This window comes from Anomaloglossus baeobatrachus, chromosome 12 (assembly GCF_048569485.1).
Source record: "Anomaloglossus baeobatrachus isolate aAnoBae1 chromosome 12, aAnoBae1.hap1, whole genome shotgun sequence".
In the NCBI taxonomy this organism is placed as follows: domain Eukaryota; kingdom Metazoa; phylum Chordata; class Amphibia; order Anura; family Aromobatidae; genus Anomaloglossus; species Anomaloglossus baeobatrachus.
The window spans coordinates 121,098,561-121,126,414 of record NC_134364.1 but is presented as its reverse complement, the minus strand read 5'-3'; the positions used below and the strand labels follow the sequence as shown (position 1 = coordinate 121,126,414).

Genomic DNA, 27,854 nt, shown 5'->3' with positions numbered 1-27,854 from the left:
CAAGTAAAAAAAAATGACTTGAAGGGTTTTTCCACTACTTGGACAACCCTTGGCAAACCCTACATTCTCCTTCTAAAATATAATCGGCCAGCCTCACTTATGGTGCCTTTGTCATTCCAGCAGTGATGACATTAGCGCTAACGCTATGTGATCCCTTTAACCAATCAGCAGCCACTTCACACTCACTTTCTTTGGTCGTCACGGATATTCAGAAGTAGTCCGAGAGCAGCAGCAGCTTTCACTTCTTTTGGGTGTCAATAACTAACCACATTACACAAGAAACCTAGTGTTGTCATCACTGGAATGACACTGGTACCGAAAGGGAATTCTAGCAATTGAGAAGGGACTGTCCAAGTAGTGGATGACCCCTTTAAGAAAGCACGAATGATGAATGGAACCTACGGAGCCTAAGGACATGAAAACCTACAGATGTTGAGTAATGCTAATTGCCCCATTTTTTACTCCACATTCAGCTTTTTAGGCTCTTCTGTTTAATGCCTTATATTACTTGACATAGTTGGAGCTCATTGATGTCAGTAATTCCTACCCTGAACCCTTTCATTCTCATTTACGTTTTTATAGAAAATTTAGATTATACAAAGGCCAATTCATTTTGGCTTGCGTTGCCCACATTGTAGGTGGAGAAACTAGTATACATTTTTCATGGTGGCCCAGAAGCTGTTTAGGTTGGTCTAGTTCCCAACCTGTATAGGAATATGGTCTGTGGAATCAAGAAAATGTGGATGGGGCAATAAGACCTCTCATTCATGGTGGATAGGACAGGTCATAGTTTCTTTTTAAACCACAGCTCTCCAAATGGAATGGTGCACTACCAGTGGCCCAGTCCGTGTCTACTTTAAACCCAAAGAACTAGACACTCATATAGATCTGAATTAGTAGAAAATTGTTTTGCAATCCAAAACTAAACATACAGCGTTTCAGTCATTGACTCCGACCTTCATCAGGTATCAGATTGTTATTGTAGTGAATCATGAATCAGGATGGGATAAAGCACTATAGGAGAAGCCCAGGATACCTGTATACAAGCATTCTTATCAGTGAAGCTATCTGTGTTTCTCCTATAGCACTTTATCACATCTAATTCCATAACTGTCTGCAAGAACCATCCATGTACCTGATGAAGGACAGAATCAATGACCGAAACGTTGTACAATCAGTTTAAAATTGCAAATACATTTCCTACTACCTTATATCTATATGAGTGCCTAATTATTTAGATTAATGGGACTGTTATAGGGTAAAGTAGTTCCTAAAAGGAACCCTGTTGTCATCTTAATTTAGGGCATAGCTGTAGTGGGTGTAGATGTTTGGTAATATGTATTGGTTAAACATTAGATGTAAGAGAGGTAGAGGTAGAAAGTGTGTCAAATTGTACAAACTACCGTATTTTTGGATTATAAGACGCACTTTTCCTCCCAAAAATTTGGGAGAAAGATGAGGAGGGCGCCTTAAAATCCACATACAGCTTACCGGAAGGCACTCTACGCGAGCGGCTGTGTATGCGGGCAGGCGGCTGCCTCTCTGTGCGGCCGGCTGTCTGTGCGGGTGGCTCTCTGTGCAGGCAGCCGGCCGCCTCTCTGTGTGGGCGGCTAGCTGTGCAGGCAGCTGGCTGGCTGACTCTCTGTGCAGTGGGCAGCCGGCTGCTTCTCTGTGCAAGTGGCCGGCTGTCTCTCTGTGTGGGCAGCTGGCTGTGCTGGCGGCCGGCTGTGCTGGCTGTCTGTACGGGCAGCTAGCTCGCTGTCTGTTTATCTCTGCGGGCTGCGGTGGTTGTGTGGAACAGGGCAGTGTGGCGGGTGTCCCAGATGCTCTGGCTTCAAATGATGGCACCCGGATTTGGCGCTGCACAGATGGAGTTCTCGGTTCAAGCTCTTGTCATTGAGCTGAGAGCTCAATCTGTGCACACACCACTTTGGGCACCATTTCTTTGAAGCCCGCACTTCTGACACAGCATCTAGGACACCCGCCACACCAGCCTGCTCCATACAGCCAACACTGCTTCCGCTGCCAGCACAGCCCGACCGCTGCCAGCACAGACCCCACCACCACCACCACCCCTGACTCCGCTCCACCATTGCTGCTGCCACCCCTCTGGTAAGACAACACCGGAGTATAAAACAAACCTCATTATCTCTAAATTTAGGGTGCGTCTTACAATCCGATGCATCTTATAAAACGAAAAATACGGTAATTGCAACGTATGTATTCAAGTATTTCCCATTCGAATGTTCATAAAACCATCCAGCAAGTTTCATCCATTTCTCGCTGAGGTTTGACGTTTCTGGAATGAGACGAGGCCCATTTGTTATTGAGTCTGAAGTGGTTCTTTTGTCGGGTGACTTTTGTTTAGTAATTCCGTGTATCTGGTTCATCAGTTTCCGGAGTATCTACATCTGAAATATTGATTTGCTCAGATCTGTGTCAGTCTCTCCACAGCTAATTACTGTCCGCATCATGTGGAAGTCATTGTTACATCCAGATACTCGGCTGCACGGTGACACTAATCAGACTCTGTGGACTTCTTGTTTCCAATAGATGCCTGCCAAATCACTGCGAGCATGGAGGAGAATGTTCTCAGACGTGGAGCACATTTCACTGCGACTGCGGGGACAGCGGCTACGTGGACGCCACTTGCCATAGCTGTAAGTAGCCTCCATATATAGGGACCAGAGCCAGTGTGGATTATGGAACTATTGGCTATCATTACTCCCCATCTGTTCTATCACAGGCCTCCGAGAAAACGGATTGTGACTTGTACTTGGTTTGTTAACAGTAAATGTGTGTAAATATTTTCTGTAGCTACATAGGATGAGAAAAACATATATATGAGCCCTTCCCAGAAATTCTGCCTGCAGAACATAGAAAATGAGGTTAATTTCCTCATTTTAAAGGCGGCGTTACACGCTATGATTTATCTGACGATATGTCGTCGGGGTCACGGATTCCGTGACGCACATCCGGCATCGTTAGCGACGTCGTTGCGTGTGACACCTACGTGTGACTCCGAACCATCGCAAATAGGTTGAAAATCATTGATCGTTGACACGTCGTTCAGTTTCAAAATATTGTTCGTCGTTTGGATCGCAGCAGACATATTGGTACGTTTGACACCCTGCCAACAACGAACAACATCCAAACGACCGCCTTGGTCAAACAATATATCGCTGATCGCTGTTGCGTCGTTTGTGAGATCGTTACGTGTGACCGCTACAAAACAACCTATGTGCGATCTCGGCAAATCGTAACTACGATCTGGGCGTGTTTAAGAGATCGTCAGATAAATCGTAGCGTGTAAAGCGGCCTTTAGTCTGGACTACATTGTGTTATTTAGGACTAAGCATGACTTAATGAGGAGGTTGGGTTAATCACGGGGGCAGCATTTTCCTTAGACTCTTGATGGCGATTATACAGAATAAGACAATGAAGTTTCGTTATGATTTCAGAAGGAACTGAGCTCAAAAATATCAACGTTATCTCATAAGAAAAACTAAACTATTAGATACTCATATCTTCAATCACATCTCCTTCCTTTTTTCCATTTCCCATACCTTCATATGAGCTCCTTTTCAGCTTTCTTTCATTCCTTCCATAATTTTAAATAATAATAATAATAATAATAATAATTTATTTATTTATATAGCGCTATTAATTCCACAGCGCTTTACATACATTGGTCCTATCCATCTTTCCTTTCTTCCAAGTGTTTCTTCCCTTAATTTTTTTCTTTCCTCCCTTAGGGTTTTTTAATGTTATATTTACTTCCTACTTTTTACTTTTATGCGTTTCTTCTTTCTTACACATTGTTCCGTTTCTGTTATTGCCTTCCTATATTTCTTTTTCTCTTTTTGCTCATGTTTGCTTTAGCAGCTGCTGCCTGACATTGAGTGCTGCTGCTCAGCTTATTTGTAATGAGAATACCCAAGTCCTTCTCCTGTTCTGTAGTCCCGAGTTTACTTCCATTTAATGTATACGCAGCTATAGGATTACTCCATCCTAGGTGCATTACTTTACATTTATCAACATTAAATCTCATTTGCCAAGTGTCTGCCCATTCTGACATCTTATCCAGATCTTTTTGTAATATTGTACTATCAAGGTCAGTTTTTAATATCCTACATAGTTTGGTGTCATCAGCAAAGACTGACACTTTACTATCAATCCCATCCACAAGGTCATTAATAAAGAGATTAAGAAGAATTGGTCCTAGCACAGATCCCTGCGGCACCCCACTGCTGACTATAGCCCATTTAGAGAATGTTCCATTTATGACCACTCTTTGTTTCCTATCTTTTAGCCAATTCCTTACCCAGTTGCACATAGTTTCCCCTAGTTCCTGCTTCTGGAGCTTCATTACAAGACTGTTATGTTCTTCGCATCAAATGTCTTTGCACAGTCCAAATAAATCACATCAGCTGCATTACCAATATCCAGATTTGCACTTATCCCCTCATAGAACCCCAACAGATTGGTTAGACACGACTTATCTTTCATGAATCCATGTTGGTTATCAGTAATTATATTATTCTTTCTAATATATCTTTGCATGTCATCTCTTAAAATATCCTCAAAAACCTTGTAGACCACTGATGTCAGGCTTACTGGATGGTAGTTGCCTGGATCCACCCTCTTACCTTTCTTAAATATCAGTACCTTGTCAGCCATTTTCCAATCCTGAGGCACCAACCCTGTTACAAGCGAGTCTAAGAAGATGAGATACAGTGGTCTGTCAATTACTGAGCATAATTCCTTCAATATCCATGGATGAATGCAATCTGGCCTGAGGCGTACTTCTTCTTGTGTTAAATTAGTAATATTATGTGGGACTTTAGTTTTTGCTTTGTGGAATGATTAATGAAACTGTCAGTTCCTTGGTGAACACTGATAAAAAGTGCCTGTTTAATATCTCAACCTTTTCTTCATCCTCTATAATTGTCACGTTATCATTTTTTATGGGCCCGATATCATCCCTTATTTTCCTATTGGCATTGATGTATTTGTAAACTGTGGGGGGGTTTAATGTCTTTGGTGATTTTTGTTTCAGTAGCTAATTTTGCTAGCCTGATTTTTTTCTTACATTTGCTATTGAGATATGTACACTCCTGAATTACTATTTCTTACATACAAGTAAAATATATCTTTGTACCGTGTTAGCCAGTAGAGATAAAAAAATTGTTTAAAAGAACAGAGAGTCCTCAGTGGTTGATACCTTTTAATGGCTAACTGAAAAGATGGTAATAATTGCAAGCTTTCGAGACTACTCAGGTCTCTTCATCAGGCATGGTATAACACAAAATCTGAAGAGTCACGTATTTATACACAACAGGACTTAGAATAGTGCAGTAAAAAAAAAAAAAAAAAAAAAAAAAAAAAAAAAAAAGAACAAGTTATATGAAACAGAACTATCTCTATGGCAGGGGGACAAGCTGTTCTAGCCATAAATACTGCTGCAGTTCAGTGTGAAAGTTTTATTGTCAATAAAACTTTCACACTGAACTGCAGCAGTATTTATGGCTAGAACAGCTTGTCCCCCTGCCATAGAGATAGTTCTGTTTCATATAACTTGTTCTTTTTTTTTTTTTTTTTTTTTTTTTTTTTTTTACTGCACTATTCTAAGTCCTGTTGTGTATAAATACGTGACTCTTCAGATTTTGTGTTATACCATGCCTGATGAAGAGACCTGAGTAGTCTCGAAAGCTTGCAATTATTACCATCTTTTCAGTTAGCCATTAAAAGGTATCAACCACTGAGGACTCTCTGTTCTTTTAAACAATTTTTTTATTTCTTACATAGTTACATAGGTTGAAAAAAGACTCAAGTCCATCTAGTTCATCCTTTCTCAACCAATTCTACATTTTGTTATTAACTCATTTATACCTAACAATGTTGTGTACTGAGGAAATCATCCAGCTTTTTTTTAAAAGCTGTTATAGTGTCTGACATTACTACCTCTTGTGGTCGGCATTCCACAGTCTGACTGCTCTAACTGTAAAGAACCCTTTCCTATTTAGCTGTTGGAATCGCTTTTCTTCCACTCGCAGTGAGTGCCCCTGGTCCTTAGCACTGTCTTTGGAAGGAATAAGTCATGTGCCAGTCCTTTATATTGACCACACGTGTATTTATACATATAAATGAGATATCCTCTGAGACGTTTTTTTTCTAAGCTAAACAAATCCAACTTTTCCAACCTCTTATCATATGGAGGCCTTTCATTACTTTAAATAATCTAAATGCTCACCTTTAAACTGACTCTATCTTTTTAATCTCTTTATGACCGGGGACGTATCGGTATGTCCTAAATCATGAAGGGTTAATCAAAACTGGTTGCTGCAGTGAGCCGGCAGCGATCCCATCACAGCGTTGCCGTAAGGAGGTTAGTAAAGTTTATTACCTGTGGTGATGAAGTCCTGCACTCCTGACGTCAGCGCTCATCACTGACAGCCGCATTCTAACATCACCTCTCACAGGCGGTCTGAGACTGTGACTAGCAGTGACGTTACGGGCCACTAGTGAGAGTTGATCTGAGAACACGGCGGGCATAGAAGTCAGTGACCAGCACTAATGTCGGGAGTGCAGCGGCTTTCATCACCACAGGTAATAAACCTCGCTAAACTCCTGAAGTCAGCGCTCATCATCCCCTGCAGTGACCTGGGTTGACCTATTGATGTTAGCTCAGGTCACTGCATTGCTCTCCCAGCTAATGGGGAAAATTCTGTTCTTCATTGACTGGGACATTGAGTATGGACCATCGTGGGAACACCCTAATTGGATTATGCCGGACCCGGATTTGTTTTTGATTTTCAATAAATTGGTGAAAAAGGGAATGTGTTGGGGAGTTTTTTTTCAAATAAAAATTTATTTCTCGTCTGTTTTTTTTTTTTTTAAATACTGACTGGGTTACTGATGTCGAATGTCTGATAGACGGCGTGACATCAGTAACCCCAGGGCTTAATGCCAGGTGACATTACACATCTGGTATCAACCCCATATATTACCCCATTTGCCACCTCACCAGGGCATCGGGATGAGCCATGGTGAAGCTCCAGGATTGGCACATCTAATGGATGCGCCACTTCTGGGGTGGCTACGGCCTGCTATTCTTAGGTTACGGAGGGTCCGAGAACAGCGGACCGCCATAGTCTGAGAATACCAGACCACAGCTGTCTACTTTACCTTGGCTGGTGATCCAATTCGGGGGGCACCCCACGTTTTTTGTTATAAATTATTTAATTTAAAATAACAGCGTGGGGTGCCCTCTGTTATGCATTACCAGCCAAGGTGAAGCTGCCAGCTGTGGTCTGCAGGCTGCAGCTATCTGCTTTACCCGAGCTGCCTACAAAAAATAGGGGGGACCCCACGTCGGTTTTTTTTTTAGATTTTTTTTTTTTGCTAAATACAAGCCTAAGCACCCTTTAGTGCCACATGAAAGGTACCAAAGGGTGCAAGATTACAAAATGCTGGTAATGCTGGAAGTGGGACATTATATGTCTTTCTCATCTATTATCTATCTATCCCTCTAGCTATCCGTCTATCTATCCCTCTATCCCTATATTCATTCATTCATTCATTCATTCATTCATTCATTCATCCCTCTATTTATCCCTCTCTCTGTCTCTCTATCTATCCCTCTATCTATCTATATCTATCTAGCTGCTTCCGTGTTTTGTGGTCCGCAAAAAAAAGGAAGGCACACGGATGACACATGGCCCATATACGGAACGGAACGGATGTCACACGGATGCCACACTGATGCATCCGTGAAAGAAACGGACCATGTTTTGCGGACCGCAAAAACGGAACGGTCATGTGAATGTAGCCTCACTCTAATGTTTTGATTTCTACAATATTTTCCTGTGGTAACAAGGATTAACTTCCCTGTGGGCTTCTTTCCTTCCTTCCTATCATTCTTAGTCTTTCCTTCCTTCCTTCCTTCATTTCTTACTCTTTCCTTCCTTCCTTCCTTCCCTAATTTCTTAGTCCTTCCTTCCGTCATTTCTTAGTCCTTTCTTTCTTCCTTCCTTCCTTTGTCCTTCCTTCCTTCCTTAATTTCTTAGTCTTTCCTTCCTTCCTTCCTTAGCCTTGCCTTCCTTCCTTCCTTTCTTACTCAGTCCTTCATTCCTTCCTTTTAGTCTTTCTTTCCTTCCTTCCTTAGTCCTTCCTTCCTTTCTTAGTCTTTCCTTCCTTCCTTCCTTTATTTCTTAGTCCTTCCTTCCTTCCTTACTTCCTTCATTTTTTGGTCCTTCCTTCCTTCATTTCTTAGTCCTTTCTTCCTTACTCCCTTCCTTTGTCCTTCCTTCCTTCCTTCCTTAGTCTTTCCTTTCTTCCTTTATTTATTAGTCTTTCCTTCCTTCCTTCCTTCCTTTGTCCTTCCTTCCTTCATTTCTTAGTCCTTCCTTCTTTCCTTCCTTCCTTCCTTCCTTAGTCCTTCCTTCCTTTCTTCCTTCCTTCCTTCATTCATTTGTTAGTCCTTTCTTCTTTTCTTCCTTCCTTCCTTCCTTTCTTCCTTCATTTCTTAGTCCTTCCTTCCTTTCCATATATGTTTGAGTCTTCATAATGTCCTGTTCCTCTTTTCAGTCATAATGATGCTCCATGATATTTGATTAGAATGCATTTATTAATACTCCGTGTATAGCGCTTATTAGGTGTTCATGTATTATGACAATGTATTACAGAGATAGGCAGTCACAAGGATGTATACCAGATAATCCATAGTACATAAATCCTCCATTTCCCGGCATTTCTCCCATTAATAAGGCAGCTATAACTTTCATCAGACACTAATTATGTTTCTGTGGCGCCTCCAGAAAACCGCGGCAATGCTTCATTCTAGAACTGATTACTTTCAGGAACGCTATAAATTAACTGTGACTCTCACAAAGCATAAATATAGAGATCTGATTCCACACTCCTCACATCGGAGAGTGACTCTCCAGTAATTCTTACACAAATACGCAAACTGGATGTATGTGTGAGCCAATTATAACTGTTGGGAGGAAAGGAGGCTCTGAGAACATCGGGAGGCTGCAGGTGCTAAAAGTGCAGCAGCCGCGGGGTGTGACATTACAGCCGAAGAACTATTCAGCTATTAATTATAAGTGTGATTAGAAACATTAATAAACCTGTTATTGCAAAGGATCATCACCCCACTTTGTGTCAAACAGGATTCTGATAAGTATGAAGTAATGAACATTTCAATAATGCGGATTGCTTCTGTCATTACTTGGGTGTAAATCAAGTTTTTCTGTTTCAATAACTTCTGACTGAGCCCTTGGCTCATTAGAAACTTTAATTTTAAGCAGTGCTGTGAGTGCCATGACATGGACTTAAGGCCGCTTTACACACTGCGAGATCGCTAGCGTGCGTACCCGCCCCCATCGTTTGTGCATCACAGGCAAATTGCTGCCCGTGGCGCACACAATCGCGCGGACCCATCACACTACTTACCTGCCTAGTGACGTCGCTGTGGCAAGCGAACCGCCTCCTTTCTAAGGGGGCGGTTTGTTCGGCGTCACAGCGACGTCTCTAAGCGGCCGCCCAATAGAAGTGGAGGGGCGGAGATGAGCGGGCAGAAGATCCCGCCCACCTCCTTCCTTCCGCATTGGGGCCGGCGGCAGGTAAGGAGAGGTTCCTCCTTCCTGCAGTGTCACACATAGCGATGTGTGCTGCCGCAGGAGCGAGGAACAACATCGTACCTGCAGCAGCAATGATAATTGGGAATAGGGGGGCATGTCACCGATTAGCGATTTTGCATGTTTTTGCGATGATTCAAAATCGCTCATAGGTGTCACATACAACGACATCGCTAACGCGGCCGGATGTGCGTCACAAATTCTGTGACCCCAACGACATTGCTTTAGCAATTTCGTAGCGTGTAAAGCGGCCTTTAGGGAAGGTCTGATGTAAGGTACAACACACAACAGACAGGAGTTTTCCCAAGACAAACAAGGGATAGACCGGAGACACATTAACAATGGTGGGCCCTGATGCTAGTGAGAGGAAAATGGACACCTCCTCCACTTAGCCACTGCTGTATCCTGCAATCGTAGCCAGTCCCTATACAGGTTCCTTACCTGTCGCCGAGCAGGAACCTGAAGCCCTGTGAGACCCTGCAGTAAGCCCTGAATAGTGAGTTGGAAGGTGAGGATAACTAGTCCAACTGATGGATGAAAACAGCACACCAAGGGAAGGTAAATCAGACATGGGGAAAACAACAACAGATTAACTACAAAAACTAGGCTGCTGTCAGGCACCAGTACTACAGCCTACACCGCTACCAACAGCAAGGACTCCAGCAGCTCCTTCCACCTCCAGGCCCAGAATCCAAAAGGCAAAAAGAATTACCGGCACCCTGGGCTGGAAGCAGAGGGTATATAAAGGGACTGGCAGTGGTCCCAAATCGGAAACACCTGACCAGGTTTCAGAAACTGCTGGCAAGGAAAACTGATATTAACCCTTGCCACACCCAAATAAAGAAAACACATTTAATATGTAGAGTCTCAGATGACAATGAGCGTCTCTAGTTGTGATCCTGTCACTAGTTTCAAAATACAAAGAGACGGCCGTGACAGTGAGGTATAGAAAAATAATTGTTTTAAGGGTACATCCATCCTTGAACACCTTTATTTTTTTATGTTAATCTAAATATAAAAAAAATATTGTGATGCAAAATTTTTGAATGTAGGTATAAATATGAAGAACGACACTTTACAGGTGCTGCAAACCCTAATAGAATAACTTAGCTGATAAGAGGAAATTTAATCAGAAAAAGTTGATGATTTATTGTAAAATCACATGTATTTTTGCTATATTTTGATGCAGAAACAATCATTCCTGATTAAACTGCCTCTGATAGAAAATCTATGTACAGTATTTTGGAGATAACTAAATATTTTGAAATTCAAATTTGTCATGTTCAACCTATTTTTCCCCAAAATTTGATTTGCCGAATATCATTTTAAAACATTCTCAGTTATCTTAGAAATGTATCTAGCCCTTTCCAAGCTCTTTAAAACAAGCAAAGCTTTTGTATTGTAAAAATGACCTGAAACTAATGATAAACCCTTAGGGGTACTTTGCACGCTGCGACATCGCTAGCTGATGATAGCGATGCCGAGCGCGATAGTACCCGCCCCCGTTGCATATGCGATATCTTGTGATAGCTGCCGTAGCGAACATTATCGCTACAGCAGCTTCACACGCACTTACCTGCACTGCGACGTCGCTCTGGCCGGTGACCCGCCTCCTTCCTAAGGGGGCGGGTCGTGCGGCGTCATAGCAACGTCACACGGCAGACGGCCAATAGAAGCGGAGGGGCGGAGATGAGCGGGACGTAAACATGACGCCCACCTCCTTCCTTCCGCATAGCCGGTGGAGGCAGGTAAGGAGATGTTCCATGCTCCTGCGGCTTCACACACACAGTGATGTGTGCTGCTGCAGGAACGAGGCACAACATCGTAACAGCGGTCGACCTGACATTATGGAAATGACCGATGCTACACAGATCGCCGATTTACGACGCTTTTGCGATCATTTATCGGTGCTTCTAGGCTTTACACATTGCGACATCGTTACTGGCGCCAGATGTGCGTCACTTTCTATTTGACCCCGACGATATCGCAGTAGCGATATCGCAACGTGCAAAGTCCCCCTTAGTATTCAACAGTCAATATAACACTGCAAACTGACAGATTTTGCTTTTTGAGTAAAAAAAACAAAAAGAAAAATAGTCCAAAGTTATCCCTCTTAGTCACATATGATCAGGTAGACCATTCTGTGTCAATGAAACTGACAGTGTTGCTGTCAGAGGTAACATCATACTGTTCAGACTGAAATAAGTTATGTGCAAAATATTTCATAATGTTCTTAGCTTCATTCCCACTAATCCACTTGCAGAGGCAAGGTGGAACAACTACCCAGAAGGCTGTTGCCTGTAGTGTTTATGGTGCTTTGGCTAGTGCTAGTGGCTCCAACATTGTGTTTTTGTTTCAAACCTGTCACCAGATTTGGCGACTATAAATTGTGGTCACCACCAGTGAGCCCTTATACACAGGATTCCAAAATGATGGCTATAAGTGCCCATGCCGCTCTGCAGAACTTAAAAATCACTTTTATTATACTCACCTAGGGGGTGATCCGGTGTGATGGATATCGCTGCTCTCCGGTCTGGTGCCTCCTCTCTGCAGCGATCACTGTCCTCCTTCTACCCAGCACAGTATACCGTAGATAAAGTGTCCTATATCATCCACACAGGCGGCATTGCGGTCCTGCGCAGGCGCACTTTGATCTGCCCTGCTCAGCATACTGTAATGCTCAGGTGCGAGGAAAGGTTAAGGACCGTCCACGCATACGCACTACAATACTTTGATCTGTCCTGAGCAAGGCAGATCAAAGTGCACTTGCGCAGGATCACAATACCATCCTGTGTGGATGACATAGGACACGTCATCCATACTGGGCTAGGTAGAACGAAAACGGCAATCACCGCAGAGTGGTGGTTTTCATTTTCACATCCACATTTTAAAAATTTATGTGAAGCACCTATGGGTTCAAAATGCTGAACATACTCCTAGAGGAATTCTTTGATTGGTCTAGTTTCCGAAATTGGGGTTACTTGTGGGGGTTTCTGCTGTTTAGGTACCTTAGGGACCCTGCAAATGTGACTTGGTGTATGCAACCTATTTCAGCTAAATTTGTGTTCCAGAATTCAAATGAGGCTCCTTTCATTGTCCAAAGAGAGGTTTCTGACCACATGGGGGTATTAGTGCACTCAGAATAAACTGAGTACCGAATTATGTTTTCCATTTTTTCATTCTATCCCTTGCAAAAATGAAAACATTGGGGCTAAAGCAACATTTTAGATTATAAATGATTACTTTTCTTATTCCATTATATTATTGCATTATATCCTGTGTAGCACCTGAAGATTACAAAATGTCCTGAGACGTTTTTAGGTATTTGAGGGATGCCATTTTTAAAATGGTGTCCACTTGGGGATTTTCCAGTATTAAGGCGCCTTAAATTACATTTAAATCTGTCTAGATTGTTAAGGAAAAATGTTTTGTAAATTTCTTGAAAAAATAAGAAAATTGATGCTAAACTTTTAAGCTTTCTAACATCCCAACAAAATAAAATGAAGTTTGAGAAATGATGCAGATGTAAAGCAGACATGTGGGAAATGTTATTTTTTCATTATTTTGTACTACAGTACTAACAAGTTTAAAGATATTGTATAATAATAATAGAAACTTTTTCAAAAATTTTATTTTCACAAAGAGAAACACAAAAAGTGTCAACCTAAATTTACAAGTATCATAAAATACAACGCGTCATTAAAAAAAAACCAATCTAATAATCACTGTGATTAGTTGAAGCGTTCAAGAGTTATTAGTTCATAAATTGACACTGGTCATATTTCAAGAATTCAGTTAACGTTTTTTCTTTTGTTGACAGGTCATTTTGTGTCACTCAGTTCTCTTAAATTGCACCAATCACCAGGATTTTCCTATACTGTATACTCTTATGCCAGTGCTATACTGACACTATCAGGTCAGCTTGTCAGCTGTCTTGTTGTCAGCTCAAATGTATAGGTTTTGAAACACAAGCAAGTATATTTTGTAAAATCAGCAGCTTGTTGAGTGACATCAGCAGGAGCAGCTGATAGCTGGGGCGGGTATTCATAGTTATCCCTTCCCCTTGTTATTTATGCTAATCTAATATATAAAGCTGAATGTGTGTGTGTGTGTGTGTGTGTGTGTGTGTGTGTGTGTGTGTATGTCCGGGATTGGCATCTGCACCGTCGCAGCTACAGCCACAAAATTTTGCACACTCACACGTCTGAACCCCGGGAGCGTCATAGGCTATGTTTTGAGGGGAAATTTAACCCCGCGCTTTACAGTTATTCACCAAAAAACCTGCCTCCATTAAAGCGAATGGAGCTTTGAGCCACAGTGCAGCCAGAACTTCAGAAGAATGCGCAGCCATGCCCTTATATGGAATGTTGGCGTGTCACGATGCAGCCAGGGAAAGAGACAGACACAGACAGGTTAAGAGACAGACACAGACAGGTAAAGAGACAGACACAGACAAAGAGACAGAGACAGACACAGGGAAACAGACAGACAGGGAAAGAGAGGGAAAGAGAGACAGGGTAAGAGACAGACAAAGACAGGTAAAGAGACAGACAAAGAGACAGACACAGGGAAACAGACAGACAGGGAAAGAGAGGGAAAGAGAGACAGGGTAAGAGACAGACAAAGACAGGTAAAGAGACAGACAAAGAGACAGACACAGGGAAAGAGACAGAGGGAAAGAGGGAAAGAGACAGACAGGGAAAGAGAGGGAAAGAGACAGACAGGGAAAGAGACAGGCAGGGAAAGTGACAGAGATAGATAGACAGGGAAAGAGATTGAGACAGACGGAGAAAGAGACAGAGACAGTCAGAGACAGACAGGGAAATAGACAGACAGACAAAGAGATGGAGAGATATATACAGAGGGGGAGACAGACAGAGAATGGGAGAGAAACAGAGAGACAGTTACTATCCCGGGCGTTAATACATTCTATTTATAAATTCTATCCCAGGAATGTTAATCTAATATATAAAGCTGAGACAGAGGGAAAGAGACAGACAGAAAAAGTGACAGAGATAGATAGACAGACATGGAAAGAGATAGATAGACAGACAGGGAAAGAGATTGAGACAGACGGAGAAAGAGACAGAGACAGTTAGAGACAGACAGGAAAAGAGACAGACAGACAAAGAAAGAGAGAGACAGAGAGATATATACAGAGGGGGAGACAGACATTATAATTACATTTAGGCTATGTGCGCACATTGTGTATTTGCATGCAGTTACGCTGCGATCTGCACCGCAGCGTAACTGCATGCGTCCTGCATCCCCAGCACAATCTATGAAGATTATGCAGGGGCCGTGCGCACGTGGCGTATTAGAACGCAGCACTTCGGCTGCTGCCCGAAGCGCGCGTTCTAAGAAGTGACATGTCACTTCTCTCCTGCGCTCTGCATGCATCCCCCGCTCTGTCTATGGGAGGGGCTGCACTCAGAGCGCATGGAATCGGCTTTTTTTCTTTCATTACGGACTCTTTCTGCAGCGATTTGAAACGCACGTGTGCTGTTCAAATCGCTGCAGAAATTTCTGCAGGGACAGAACGCTACGTGCGCACATAGCCTTATATCTATTTGTTTTGTCGTTTTTGTGTGCAGAATACATTTTTGTTAATACATTCTATTTTGTTAACAGCAGTTATTAACCCATGCGAAGCCGGGTAGTACAGCTAGTTCTATTATAGAATCGCTTTACTAAGTGACTAAAAGGACCTGTGCTGATGTCATACCCATATGACCAGAAGGGGCGGGGCCTCAGTCAACAGAAAAATGTTGCTTCCTGGTATCAGCTATGTTGGCTGAGTCCCTGCTCCTTCTGGTCACATGGGTATGACATTGGCACAGGTCCTTTTAGTCACAAAGTAAATCGTCTCTGTAATAGAATTGGCATAAATAACAGGGGAAGAGGATAACTATGCAATCCCACCCCAGCTATTAGCAGCTGCAGTCAATCAAAAAGCTGCTCATTTTACAAACTTTACTTGCTTGTGTTTCAAAACCTTTACATCCGAGCTGACAACTACAGGTATGTAAAGATTCAGCCTGATAGTGCCAGTATAGCACTGTATGTATAGATTCAGCCTGATAGTGCCAGTATAGCACTGTATGTATAGAATCAGTCTGATAGTGCCAGTATAGCACTGTATGTATAGAATCAGTCTGATAGTGCCAGTTTAGCACTGTATGTATAGAATCAGCCTGATAGTGCCAGTATAGCACTGTATGTATAGATTCAGCCTGATAGTGCCAGTATAGCACTGTATGTATAGAATCAGCCTGATAATGCCAGTATAGCACTGTATGTATAGAATCAGCCTGATAGTGCCAGTATAGCACTGTATGTATAGAATCAGCCTGATAGAGCCAGTATAGCACTGTATGTATAGAATCAGCCTGATAGTGCCAGTATAACACTGTATGTATAGAATCAGTCTGATAGTGCCAGTATAGCACTGTATGTATAGTATCAGCCTGATAGTGCCGGTATAGCACTGTATGTATAGAATCAGCCTGATAGTGCCAGTATAACACTGTATGTATAGAATCAGTCTGATAGTGCCAGTATAGCACTGTATGTATAGAATCAGCCTGATAGTGCCAGTATAGTACTGGCTTTAGGTTATATAGGAAAATCCTGGAGATTGGTGCTCTTTAAGTCTTTGATTTTGTTTTTTAACAATAATTTAATCCAAATATTTTTGTGGTACTCTAACAATGCACCATTTGTTGCCACTCAGTATTTTTAAATTTTTCTCAGAAATGTTGGCCATTAGATGTCACTATATAAGCATAAGAGGTGTCAGCTCTTGTATCTGAGATACCATACACAGTATTATTAACTAGACCACTGTTTTAGACAGACTCATTGAGCAGTGCATGATGTTTAGGAGGATGTGAAAATTACTTTTTGCTGCCTGATCGCACTGGTAAATAATTAATTGTTACTCATGATATTCCACTAAAAGCCATAAGATGCGTTACATTAAAAATACAGCTCGTAGGCTGCAAAGTCCTTGAAGACATTTAGCACATTCTCAAGTGTTTGTTGAACAACTGGTGACATTAATTACTGCTACTCATGAAATAATCATCTGCACACTGATTTTACAGCATATTAGCATCGTCAGCATTCTAAACCCTCAATGACTGAGATTCTGAGGGTATAACTATTGCTGTATTAATTAACCCCTTCTTGACTTTGGAATGTAGAGGTGCGTTCTATTCTGAAGTGACTTCCCGCAAGTGGACAAACCGGAACGCCCTGTAGGAGAACTATCACTGTATCCAAATAAATGGTGATTGGGTGAAGGTGGCTGCTTTCCCTGTCAACAGGCCATCTTGCCTCAATGCCCATTGGGGTTGTCGCTGCCCCGCACATTGGCGGTCTCTGCGATTGGCTGATAAAATGCAACTGGACAATTGAAGCAGTAAAACACTTCACACCAATGAAAATGCTTTATTACATTGGTTTGAAGTGCTGATTGGTGCTTTTTTATGATCATTATGAGGACCCCAGTGTCATGGCGGTAGTCCTACCTGTTGCCATCAAATGTGACCGGCCAATCATAGCAGTTTTAGCATCCTAACATTCGTGGCCCCACCTGCCGCAATCGCAGCAAGTGGTCGGTCTGCGCAGGCCAACCAATCACAGCCAAACTATTATACTTAAAATACTGTTACCATGCAGGACATCTCATTCCAATCCAAATCAAAGTGCAGGGCAGTTGTATATAACCCCTGTGCTGCCGCTTACTTGCTGGGCCTTGTATTTCTGCTGCTGTGCTGCGGCTGCTATGCTCCAGTGCTGCTGCTTTACTCCTCTGTGCTGCTGCTGTACATTTTCGAGAATCTTAAAAATTCCACCTCTCCTCCACCCATTTAGGAATGCAGCTTTTTTTTTATGCACCATTTTGCTGTGTGCATTTTGCTGTGTGCATTTTGCTGTGTGCATTTTGCGGTGTGCATTTTGCTGTGTGCATTTTGTCATGCTCATTTTTTTGGACAGAACTATTTTTGTTCTGTTACTTCTCCCTCTTGCAGCATTTCCATGTGTGTGAGCTGAGGGCTGATCAGTACAATCTGTGCTCAACGTCACTTTTTTTACTAGCAAAAAAGAAAATTACATGATAGGGTTAGATAGATATAGGAACAACAGAATTTATATATACTGTATAAAATATATTGTAGTAATTAGCTTGTACTACAGTGATTTGTGTATTAACATATAATTCCAATTGGTGCAGGTTAGCTGCGGGCGCTCAGTAATTGCTTTTATATACTGTTTTTACTTCTCACTTTCTCGTTTTCTATTTTTCTATTCTGTGCTTTTCTTCTATTAATTTTCAGGGTTTTTTTTCTTTTTTTTTTTCTACACTTCTTTTTCTATTTATTGTTCTCCGTTTCATTTTTTTCTTCTAATGCAGTAAAGTTTATTCTACTCAATAAAGTTTAAACCAAACAAATCATAATACATTTTTATTACAGAATACATGTGAAAACACTACAGACACCCACATATTCTCCCTGTGAAAAATGTAAATGTCTGCTCTTTCCAAAGAGTATATTCGGCTGCGGAGGTATACTCCGAAGTGGCCTCCGACACTGATAGTGAGGGAGAGGATGCCTCAGTCCTCTCTTTTTTCTCCTCCACCAACTCCTCTCTATCGGCGTACTCAACAGAAATGACATAACGAATTGAATTGTGCATTTTCTCCTGTTGCACGACTCAAAATTAAACATTTATGGCTAAAATAACATTTTTGAGGGAACTTTTTTTTATATCTACAGCTCAATGTCATAAAATTCTGTGAAGCACCTGGGGGTTTAAGATGCTCAGCACACATCTAGATAAATTCCTTGACAAGTGTACTTTCCAAAGTGGGGTCACATGGGGGGGTTCCACTGTTTGCGCACATCAGGGGCTCTCCAAACGCAACATAGCATCCACTAACGATCCTGGCCAATTTTGTGTTTCAAAAGTAAAATTCTTCTCCTTACCTTCTGAGATATCCCGTGCACCTAAACAGATGTTTTCCCACTACATATTGGGTATCAGCGTACTAGGAGAAATTGCACAACAAAATTGCATGGTCCATTTTCTCCTATCACTCTTGTGAAAATGAAAAAAATAGGGCAAAAGCAATGGGATGGGATTTTTTTTGTTTTCATTTTTTCATTCCACATTGCTTTAATTCCTGTGAAGCACCTCAAGGTTTAATAAACTACTCAAATGGGGTTCTGAACAAATTAAGGGGCAGTTTTTTTTTTAAAATGGTATCACTTTGGGGTGTTTTCTGTTACCTCGGCCTCTCAAAGTCACTTCAAATGTGATGTGGTCCCTAAAAAAATAGGATTTGTAAATTTTGTTGGAAAAATGAGAAATTGCTGATAGAAAGTTAAAAGGATTAAAAGTTTAACAAAATAAAGTTATGTTTCAGAAATAGTGCTGATGTAAAGCAAACTTGGTAAATGTGTTTTATTTATTATTTTCTGTGACAAAACTGTGGTTTAAGGTCATAAAAATTAAAAGTTTTAAAATAAAAAAAAAATTAACTTTGGCTAAAATTCTTATATTTTCACAAAACAATATTTTACCTAAATATACAACTAATATGAAATATAATGTGTCATGAAAAAACATTCCCAGAATCACCGGAATCTGTTGATTTGTTGCAGAGTTATTTCCACATAAAGTGACACTGGTCAGAATTGTAAAATTTGGCTTTGTCAGGGAGGTGTAAACAGGCTGAGTTTGAAGGGGTTAAAGGGATCCTCTCAGGTGCAATATGCACTGGGAACCACGAGCAATTCTCGATCAATATTGCTAATCCCTGCCTAACTGGCCCAGCATATAGTAGAATATATAAAGGGATATTTAGAAAAAATATTTTTAAAGATCCCATATGATATGCTATTGATGCCATGGACTATTTGCAAGGGCGTTACTTTCTTTGGCTAGTCGGCCCCCTTAGCATGTTAGTACGCCCCTGTGGGCTTGCTAACATGATAATGCAGCATCAGATGATAGACACGATCACCTCTCTGCTGTCATTGCATCCAACTCCTGGATTTTGGCTCAGTGCGCATGATCGTGGACTTTCGTTCATGCTCACTATGAAGCTGGGTGTACGAGTCCTGGCTGCAAACCCATGTAGTGCGCACTGAGCCGAAATCCAGGACTACAATGGCAGCAGAGAGGTGAGCATGACCATCTTCTGATGTTGCGCATTCATTAGTGTGTTAGCACGCCCACAGGAGCCCACAGGGGCGTGCTTACATGCTAAGGGGGCCGACTAGCCAAGGGAAGTAACACTTTTAAGACTAGTCCCCTCACTCATTAGCATATAATATGAGATCTTTAAAAATACTTTTTGTACAGATCTCTTTATCTATGCTAGTGTATACCGGGACGGTTAGGCAGGGATTAACAATATACACCCAGGACTGCTTGTGGGTGGGTCTGGCTGCATATTACACCTGACAGGTTCCCTTTAATGTATAACTTGAAATGCCTTAAAAAAAAAATAAAAAAATAAAAAATCTGACATTCCTGATGACGTCATGGGTCTTCAGAATAAAATGCCATGATAATGGTTCATTGGGTTCAAAGGCAGCAACAACAAAGGAAAAAGGTTTTTGTTATAATAACAATAGACAAATTACGAAAATGCTACAATTTTGTTTCCTTCTACCTTTTACCTTATGAACGGTTAGTCAAAAAGTATCTGGCACCAGATTTAAAAACTCAAACTGCATAGGCCCAGATTCATCATTGCCTTTGCACCTGATTTTTTTGTATAGTTTTGCGTATTTTGCATATTTTTTTCACCCAATATATTATTCTATTTCTACTTTCTGTTAAATCAATTTTATATGTGCTTACCTTTTTTGATTTTTTTTTTTTGTTTTTGCTTTGAGTGGATTCTACCAATTTCACAGGTTTTAGCCTGATTCATCAATTGCGACATTTTAAAAAGTCACAAAACTGGGCGCAACTCCACTCCGCTCAACTCAAGTCCTTCTTGTTGTATTTTTCAGTATGGCAAAATTGTAAACCAAATTTAGCAACGTTTGGTGCCAATGTGTGCTTTGTGTGTCAAGAGTTGCAAAAACAGTAAGGTAGACCTTTTTTACTTTGCGTCAAATTTTTAAATCGCCTAAGCTATTTTGATGAATTTGGTACCAAAAACGGCAACTAATGCTACAAGAGAAAAAAGGAAAGTGACTTAAAAAAAAGCATAAGTGCTGAAAAATATCAGAACTAAAGGCCCTATCACACACAACGATGTATCTAACGATATATCGCCAGGGTCACGGATTCCGTGACGCACATCCGGCATCATTAGCGACGTCGTTGCGTGTGACACCAAAGAACGGCCGTTAACGATAAAAAATACTCACCTTATCGTTGATCGTTGACACGTCATTCATTTTCAAAAAATCATTGATTATTGAGGACGCAGGTTGTTCGCCATTTCCGAGGCAGCACACATCGCTACATGTGACACCCCGGGAACAACGAACTACAGCTTACCTGCAGCCGCCAGCAATGAGGAAGGAAGGAGGTGGTCGGGATGTTACAGCCGCTCATCTCCGCCCCTCCGCTTCTATTGGGCAGCCGCTTAGTGACGCCGCTGTGACGCCGCACGAACCGCCCCCTTAGAAAGTAGGCGGTTTGCCGGCAACAGCGACGTTGCTAGGCAGGTAAGTCCATGTGACGGCTCCTAACGATTTTGTGCGCCACGGGCAGTGAGTTGCCCATGATGCACAAACGACGGATGCATTGTTTTGGCTTGGACATTGTTTTGGCTTGGACCATGAAGAAGGCGGCTTTCACTTCCAAAATGCATTGTCCGTAATGCATTTGTCTTGCATTTACTTTATGTCCTCAGCTCTGTCATATTTTTAATTTTTTCTACGAATAAATTTACAAGTTTTTATGCCACATGGATTTCCCAATTCTTTGCTGGATCTCTTCTATTTTCTGCACATATATATTTATGTGTGTGTACATATATATATATATATACAGTCATATGAAAAGGTTTGGGCACCCCTATTAATGTTAACCTTTTTTCTTTATAACAATTTGGGTTTTTGCTATTTCAGTTTCATATATCTAATAACTGATGGACTCCGTAATATTTCTGGATTGAAATGAGGTTTATTGTACTAACAGAAAATGTGCAATCCGCATTTAAACAAAATTTGACAGGTGCAAAAGTATGGGCACCCTTATCAATTTCTTGATTTGAACACTCCTAACTACTTTTTACTGACTTGCTGAAGCACTAAATTGGTTTTGTAACCTCATTGAGCTTTGAACTTCATAGGCAGGTGTATGCAATCATGAGAAAAGGTATTTAAGGTGGCCACTTGCAAGTTGTTCTCCTATTTGAATCTCCTATGAAGAGTGCATCATGGGCTCCTCAAAACAACTCTCAAATGATCTGAAAACAAAGATTATTCAACATAGTTGTTCAGGAAAGGTACAAAAAGTTGTCTCAGAGATTTAAACTGTCAGTTTCCACTGTGAGGAACATAGTAAGGAAATGGAAGAACACAGGTATAGTTCTTGTTAAGCCCAGAAGTGGCAGGCCAAGAAAAATATCAGAAAGGCAGAGAAGAAGAATGGTGAGAACAGTCAAGGACAATCCACGGACCACCTCCAAAGACCTGCAACATCATCTTGCTGCAGATGGTGTCACTGTGCATCGGTCACCAATACAGCACACTTTGCACAAGGAGAAGCTGTATGCGAGAGTGATGCGAAAGAAGCCGTTTCTGCAAGCACGCCACAAACAGAGTCGCCTGAGGTATGCAAAAGCACATTTGGACAAGCCAGTTACATTTTGGAAGAAGGTCCTGTGGACTGATGAAACAAAGATTGAGTTGTTTGGTCATACAAAAAGGCGTTATGCATGGAGGCAAAAAAACACGGCATTCCAAGAAAAGTACTTGCTACCCACAGTAAAATTACGCAGGGGATGGATATTTCAGCAAGACAATGATCCAAAACACCGCTCCAAATCTACTCAGGCATTCATGCAGAGGAACAATTACAATGTTCTGGAATGGCCATCCCAGTCCCCAGACCTGAATATCATTGAACATCTGTGGGATGATGTGAAGCGGGCTGTCCATGCTCGGCGACCATCAAACTTAACTGAACTGGAGTTATTTTGTAAACAGGAATGGTCAAATCTACCTTCATCCAGGATCCAGGAACTCCTTAAAAGCTACAGGAAGTGACTAGAGGCTGCTATTTTTGCAGAAGGAGGATCTACAAAATATTAATGTCACTTTTATGTTGAGGTGCCCATACTTTTGCACCCGTCAAATTTTGTTTAAATGCGGATTGCACATTTTCTGTTAGTACAATAAACCTCATTTCATTACAGAAATATTACTCAGTCCATCAGTTATTAGATATATGACACTGAAATAGCAAAAACCCAAATTGTTATAAAGAAAAAAGGTTAACATTAATAGGGGTGCCCAAACTTTTTCATATGACTGTATACAGTATATATATATATATATATATATATATATATATAATTTTTTTTTTAAGCACCATTATATTCTGAAATGCTTTACAGACATTTTCATTACTATTCCTATAGGGTCTAAATGGGGAAGCTATTCTCCTTTCGGAGACTGACACCACACCATTCCAGCATTCCAGTGGTGAGGAGACCTTTAAACCACAATGCTCCTCTGGGAAATATGCAAATTGCCTCATGTCCCTATAGGGGAACACCACAATTCCCTATTATTATGTCTTTGCAGTGTAGAAGGAAACTGGGAACCTGGAGGAGACCCACACAAACACAGGGATTTGAACCCAGGATTCGACCCCTGCTAGACTGATAGTTGATGAGGCCTCAACCTTGGAACGTTATTAGCAATTTGCATTTTGGAAACACTGATTTCTCCTTCGTATATCCAATTTTGGAGTTTTACAATGAGATGTTCCATGACACCTCAGCAGTTATAAAATGTCCTTGCGGCACAAGTGTGGAACGCAACACCCTTAGATAACATTTTTCTGGCATTTTGTATGAAAGGAAGACCTCTGGTGGCCTGGGACAGACACTATCCAGACTGATGGTTTCATGTTCTCTATGCAGCAATATCAAAGTATGATGTCATTTAAAAAAAAGTGTGGAAATTGGCAAATACTTTGTCCTTTTCTTCCAAAAACTAACATGTTGCTTTTCTTATTTTTCCATTGCTAGCTTTGTATAAACAGTCCTGTGAGGCCTACAGACACAAGGGATTCCCATCTAATTACTATTACATTGATTCGGATGGAAGTGGGCCACTTGGACCGGTCCGTGTGTACTGTAACATAACCGGTAAGAAGTTCTTTCAATTAATTTACAGTATTGTAGAAAAGTTTTAGCAGATCTTGAAAAAGAGCTGCAAAGTTAAAATGCTATAAATAACATTGTATTTTTACACTGTCTGTACATTTGTAAGGGGGTGGTGATCAGAAGGCACACTTAGTTGGCATCTTACAATATTTGCAAGTAAACATCAACATCTACTAGTTGGGAAGACTAAATAGGAAATAAGGAGTGAAGTGTGTGGTTCCTCGAGGGAAAAGTTAGGAAGAGACGCTGGTCCAGGTGAGGGTTCTGGTTCAATTGTTAAATATAAAAGGCTGGAACAACTAAAGAGGTGAGGCGTTGCCATCTGAACTTGAAGGAGAATGGTCTTGTGTGCATGTGTGTTGGAGTAATACCTTTCACAGAGAAGACCCATCACCATTCCCAGTGAAGAACGAGCAAAGTTACCAGAAAAGATCGAAGAATGTTCCCAGACAAGACCAAAAATTGTTCCCAGAGAAGACTAAACACCGTCCCCAGAGAAGACCAAACACCATCCCCAGAGAAGACCAAACACCGTCCCCAGAGAAGACCAAACACCGTCCCCAGAGAAGACGAAACACTGTTCCCAGATAAGACCGAACACCATTCCCAGAGAAGACCGAACACCATTCCCAGAGAAGACCGAACACGGTTCCAAGAGAAGACTGAACACAGTTCCCAGAGAAACGTGAACATCTTTGCCAGAGAAGCCCAAACACTGTTTCAGAAGACTGCATACCCAACCTTGGTATTTCCTATGCCTTGCCATCTGGGGCTGATGCTGACAATACTGTGCGCGTGTGTACGTGTGCGGAGGGTGCTCCACAGGCTAGCACTGTCACTGTGTATGGATGATGTGCGCATGCATGGGAGTGATGTGTCCCCACCAGCAGACATGCGTGGCTCCCTATTTGACGACCGGATTGCCCTCCCAGAGGGGGTGTTGACACGTGCATGTGTCACTTTGCGGACGATTTCTAGGTGGAACTTAACCACTCTCAGTTGTTTCCTGCAGACATAAAAAACAGCTACGCTTGGAGCACCAAATGCTATCCCTCTCCCCTGATAAAGCAAACTGATTTATTTGATTGAAAAAAATGTGAAATGTACGCTGGGGTCCTTTGGTTGGGTTCCTTTGTGACAGCACTGCTTTTCACTCTTCTAGATGGGTATGTGATGTCATAGCAACATACTTTTTCCACCTTTCATGATATGTATGGGCATACCCTTCTTGTTAGGTTAATTAGCATTTTTTTGGGAGGTGCAATTCTATGCTGTACCTATTATGCATTTCACTTGATCCATGGTGGTTACATGTCATATGCACTCATGCAATTTAAAAGGATGATACATATTCATGTATAAATATTTGGATTGTCACGTCCTGGATTGTGCTATTCCATATGATGTCACCTTGTATTACTTATGTATACACAAACCAAGTTTCACTGCTTTTAAACCACTGTATTTTGTCACATAATAAGTTTTTGTGATGACTGCGACAAGGTAGCGCTAGACACTACTAGTATGCAGTAGATGGAAAGGTAGTCAGGCAGGCCGAGATCATAAACCAGGAGGGCACGACAGTACACGGGGGGCAGACAGAAACAAAGTCAGAATACAAGCCGAAGGTCAGGGTTCTAGGAGAGTACATACAAAATTCAGGTAGCAGACGAGGACGTGATCAGGAGGAAGCCTGAGGTCAGAAGCCAGAAAGTCACAACAGAAGCAGGGGGGGGGACAGGCAGAGATGGGTAAACAGCAGTCCGGAGTCGAGAGACCAAGATCTGAACACTGAGCACCACAGGACCCAACAGAAGAACTGTAAACAGAAAATACGACTGGTGGCGTCCTTAGCAATCACACTTCCTAAAGAAGCAGAGCAATTATCGGGAACATGAAGCATCTGCGAGAGCACCTCCCAGGACCAGCGTGACACCCAGTGCTGTGAAACAACCCACAGAGCATTCATCCTGCAAAACATTCTGCACCATAAGCAACATATACCAGCTCTGCAGGAGAGCACGGCACAACGATACAGAACTTTATGCACAACGGAACCGTAACAGCTTTCACATGTTTGGGCATTATATACTCTATCTCCTCCCGTTTTTTCATGCTTCTATGGAGTTACTGCTTTACCTGCTGGTACACATTACTCATGTGACCACCAGTATCTTCTCCCAATATGACATATTGGGGATTTTGTCTCATACAAGTCTGTCTTGTGTATGTGATAGTCTCAGGTCAAGTGACTTAAAAGTCCTTGCAAAAGTCCTAGTGAAGCAAAGATCTTTTGGCGTCTTGCTCCACTTTTATATTCAACTATATCCGTATTCTGAGGATATAGATGGCGTTGAAGTCAGGTCAGGACAATCACTTGAGTTCATGGAAAGTTCCCCAAATTGAAGACTGACCAATTGGATCGGAGACTGTTGGGAGATAGAGAGTAGGTGCCATTGAGGAGTGGGGAATTACACTTCTGGTCTCTGGAAAAACAAAGCAATACCTTATTGTTACAGGAGACCTAAAAACAAATGCTTGTCTATCTAAGATCTATCAGGGACTGAGGTGTGAGGAGATATCTGCCCCCGTCTCTGGATGTAGCCTCACAGTAGTACATTACTTTACGACGGAGTTCACCCACGGTGCTGTAGACTGTGCTCACCAATATGAGCAGCTTTACGGTTGGATCCGGCAGTGGAGATATTTTGCGCTCTCCATTTCTTTCATCCTGTATATTACTGTACGCCTCTCACCTCCACTCGTAATTTACATTAATAGAATTTGAAGTTTTTTCATTACTAATGTAGCATATCTAACCCTATTTGATTATTTTATGCTAATTCATGTTAATTTCTCATCAAGCCTCTTGAGTCTGCCCCTCTCTGCGCGGCTCCCGCGTCTCTTCTCCAGAAGCTATTAACCTTAGCCTTACTCGTCAGCCGTAATTCCGGCTGCTCTTTTTTTTCCCCCACTTCAGGGTTTTGGAGATGGATCTAGTTCGAACCTCTGGGAAATTTAGCTCCTCATAATGACGAGGAGGTTAGAAATCTACATTGAAGTTGAAATCATTAAGTTGGTGAATAGCGGCGATGATGGATTCATTTAAGTATTAATATGTAGCTGGAGGGAGAATTTCACTGCTTTTGTACATATGGGAAATCCCTTCATGATCTAATCCGGATAGTGCAGTAAGACAAGTCACTACTGTCATGGTTAATCCTAAAAAATGTGTGTCACTGTGGAGAGTATGTCCTTTAAATGACTTTGATAATTTATTATACCGTGAGACATAAATCTCTAGGTAAGTCATTGCAATGCGAAGTGGAAATTATCTCCAGAGAACGTTAATAAAGTATTAAGAGTTCATGGATTGGGAAAAGTTTTCAAGTAATGTTTTTGGCTTAAGTTTAACTTGCAATACCACTCCTGACCACATGGAGTGCTGTTAAGAAAGAGCTTGTTTATGACAATGCAACACTGCCACCTAGCTGTAGAATCAATAATTGCAGCGTGCACAATATTTCACTTTATTTGCCCTACAGAACACAAATGACACTTGGAGGGAGATTTCTCAAGCTAAGAGATGTTGAATAGGAGCCGGTCTGCAGTACCGGTCGGCGGCAGCTACACATTCAATGGAGCTGTGAAGTGCAATTCAATTAAATGTTTACAACTTGCCACCATCAGATGTATTAATAGCTGTTTGATATGGATTTCTGGAATGCTCCCCAATGTAATATTGATAACTTTCCCTAAAGATATCCTTGTACAAATTTAGCTGTCAGTTGAACAATTGTTCAGCCAACATCAATCTATTCCAAGCCCCAAATACA

The 27,854-nt window shown here is 41.6% G+C and overlaps 1 protein-coding gene across 3 annotated transcripts in view; it reads left to right on the top strand.

The window, feature by feature from the left end:
• Positions 1-27,854, top strand: part of LOC142257877 (contactin-associated protein-like 5) — a 512,033-nt gene that overhangs the window by 335,656 nt on the left and 148,523 nt on the right. For all 3 annotated transcript variants that reach the window (XR_012727671.1, XM_075330145.1, XM_075330146.1), the window contains 2 exons: positions 2,554-2,660; positions 23,881-24,000. Coding sequence is in view for 2 of the 3 variants with exons in the window: in XM_075330145.1 (XP_075186260.1) it covers positions 2,554-2,660; positions 23,881-24,000 (227 nt within the window). In the remaining variant the exon portion in view is untranslated. The remainder of the gene's footprint in view (positions 1-2,553; positions 2,661-23,880; positions 24,001-27,854) is intronic.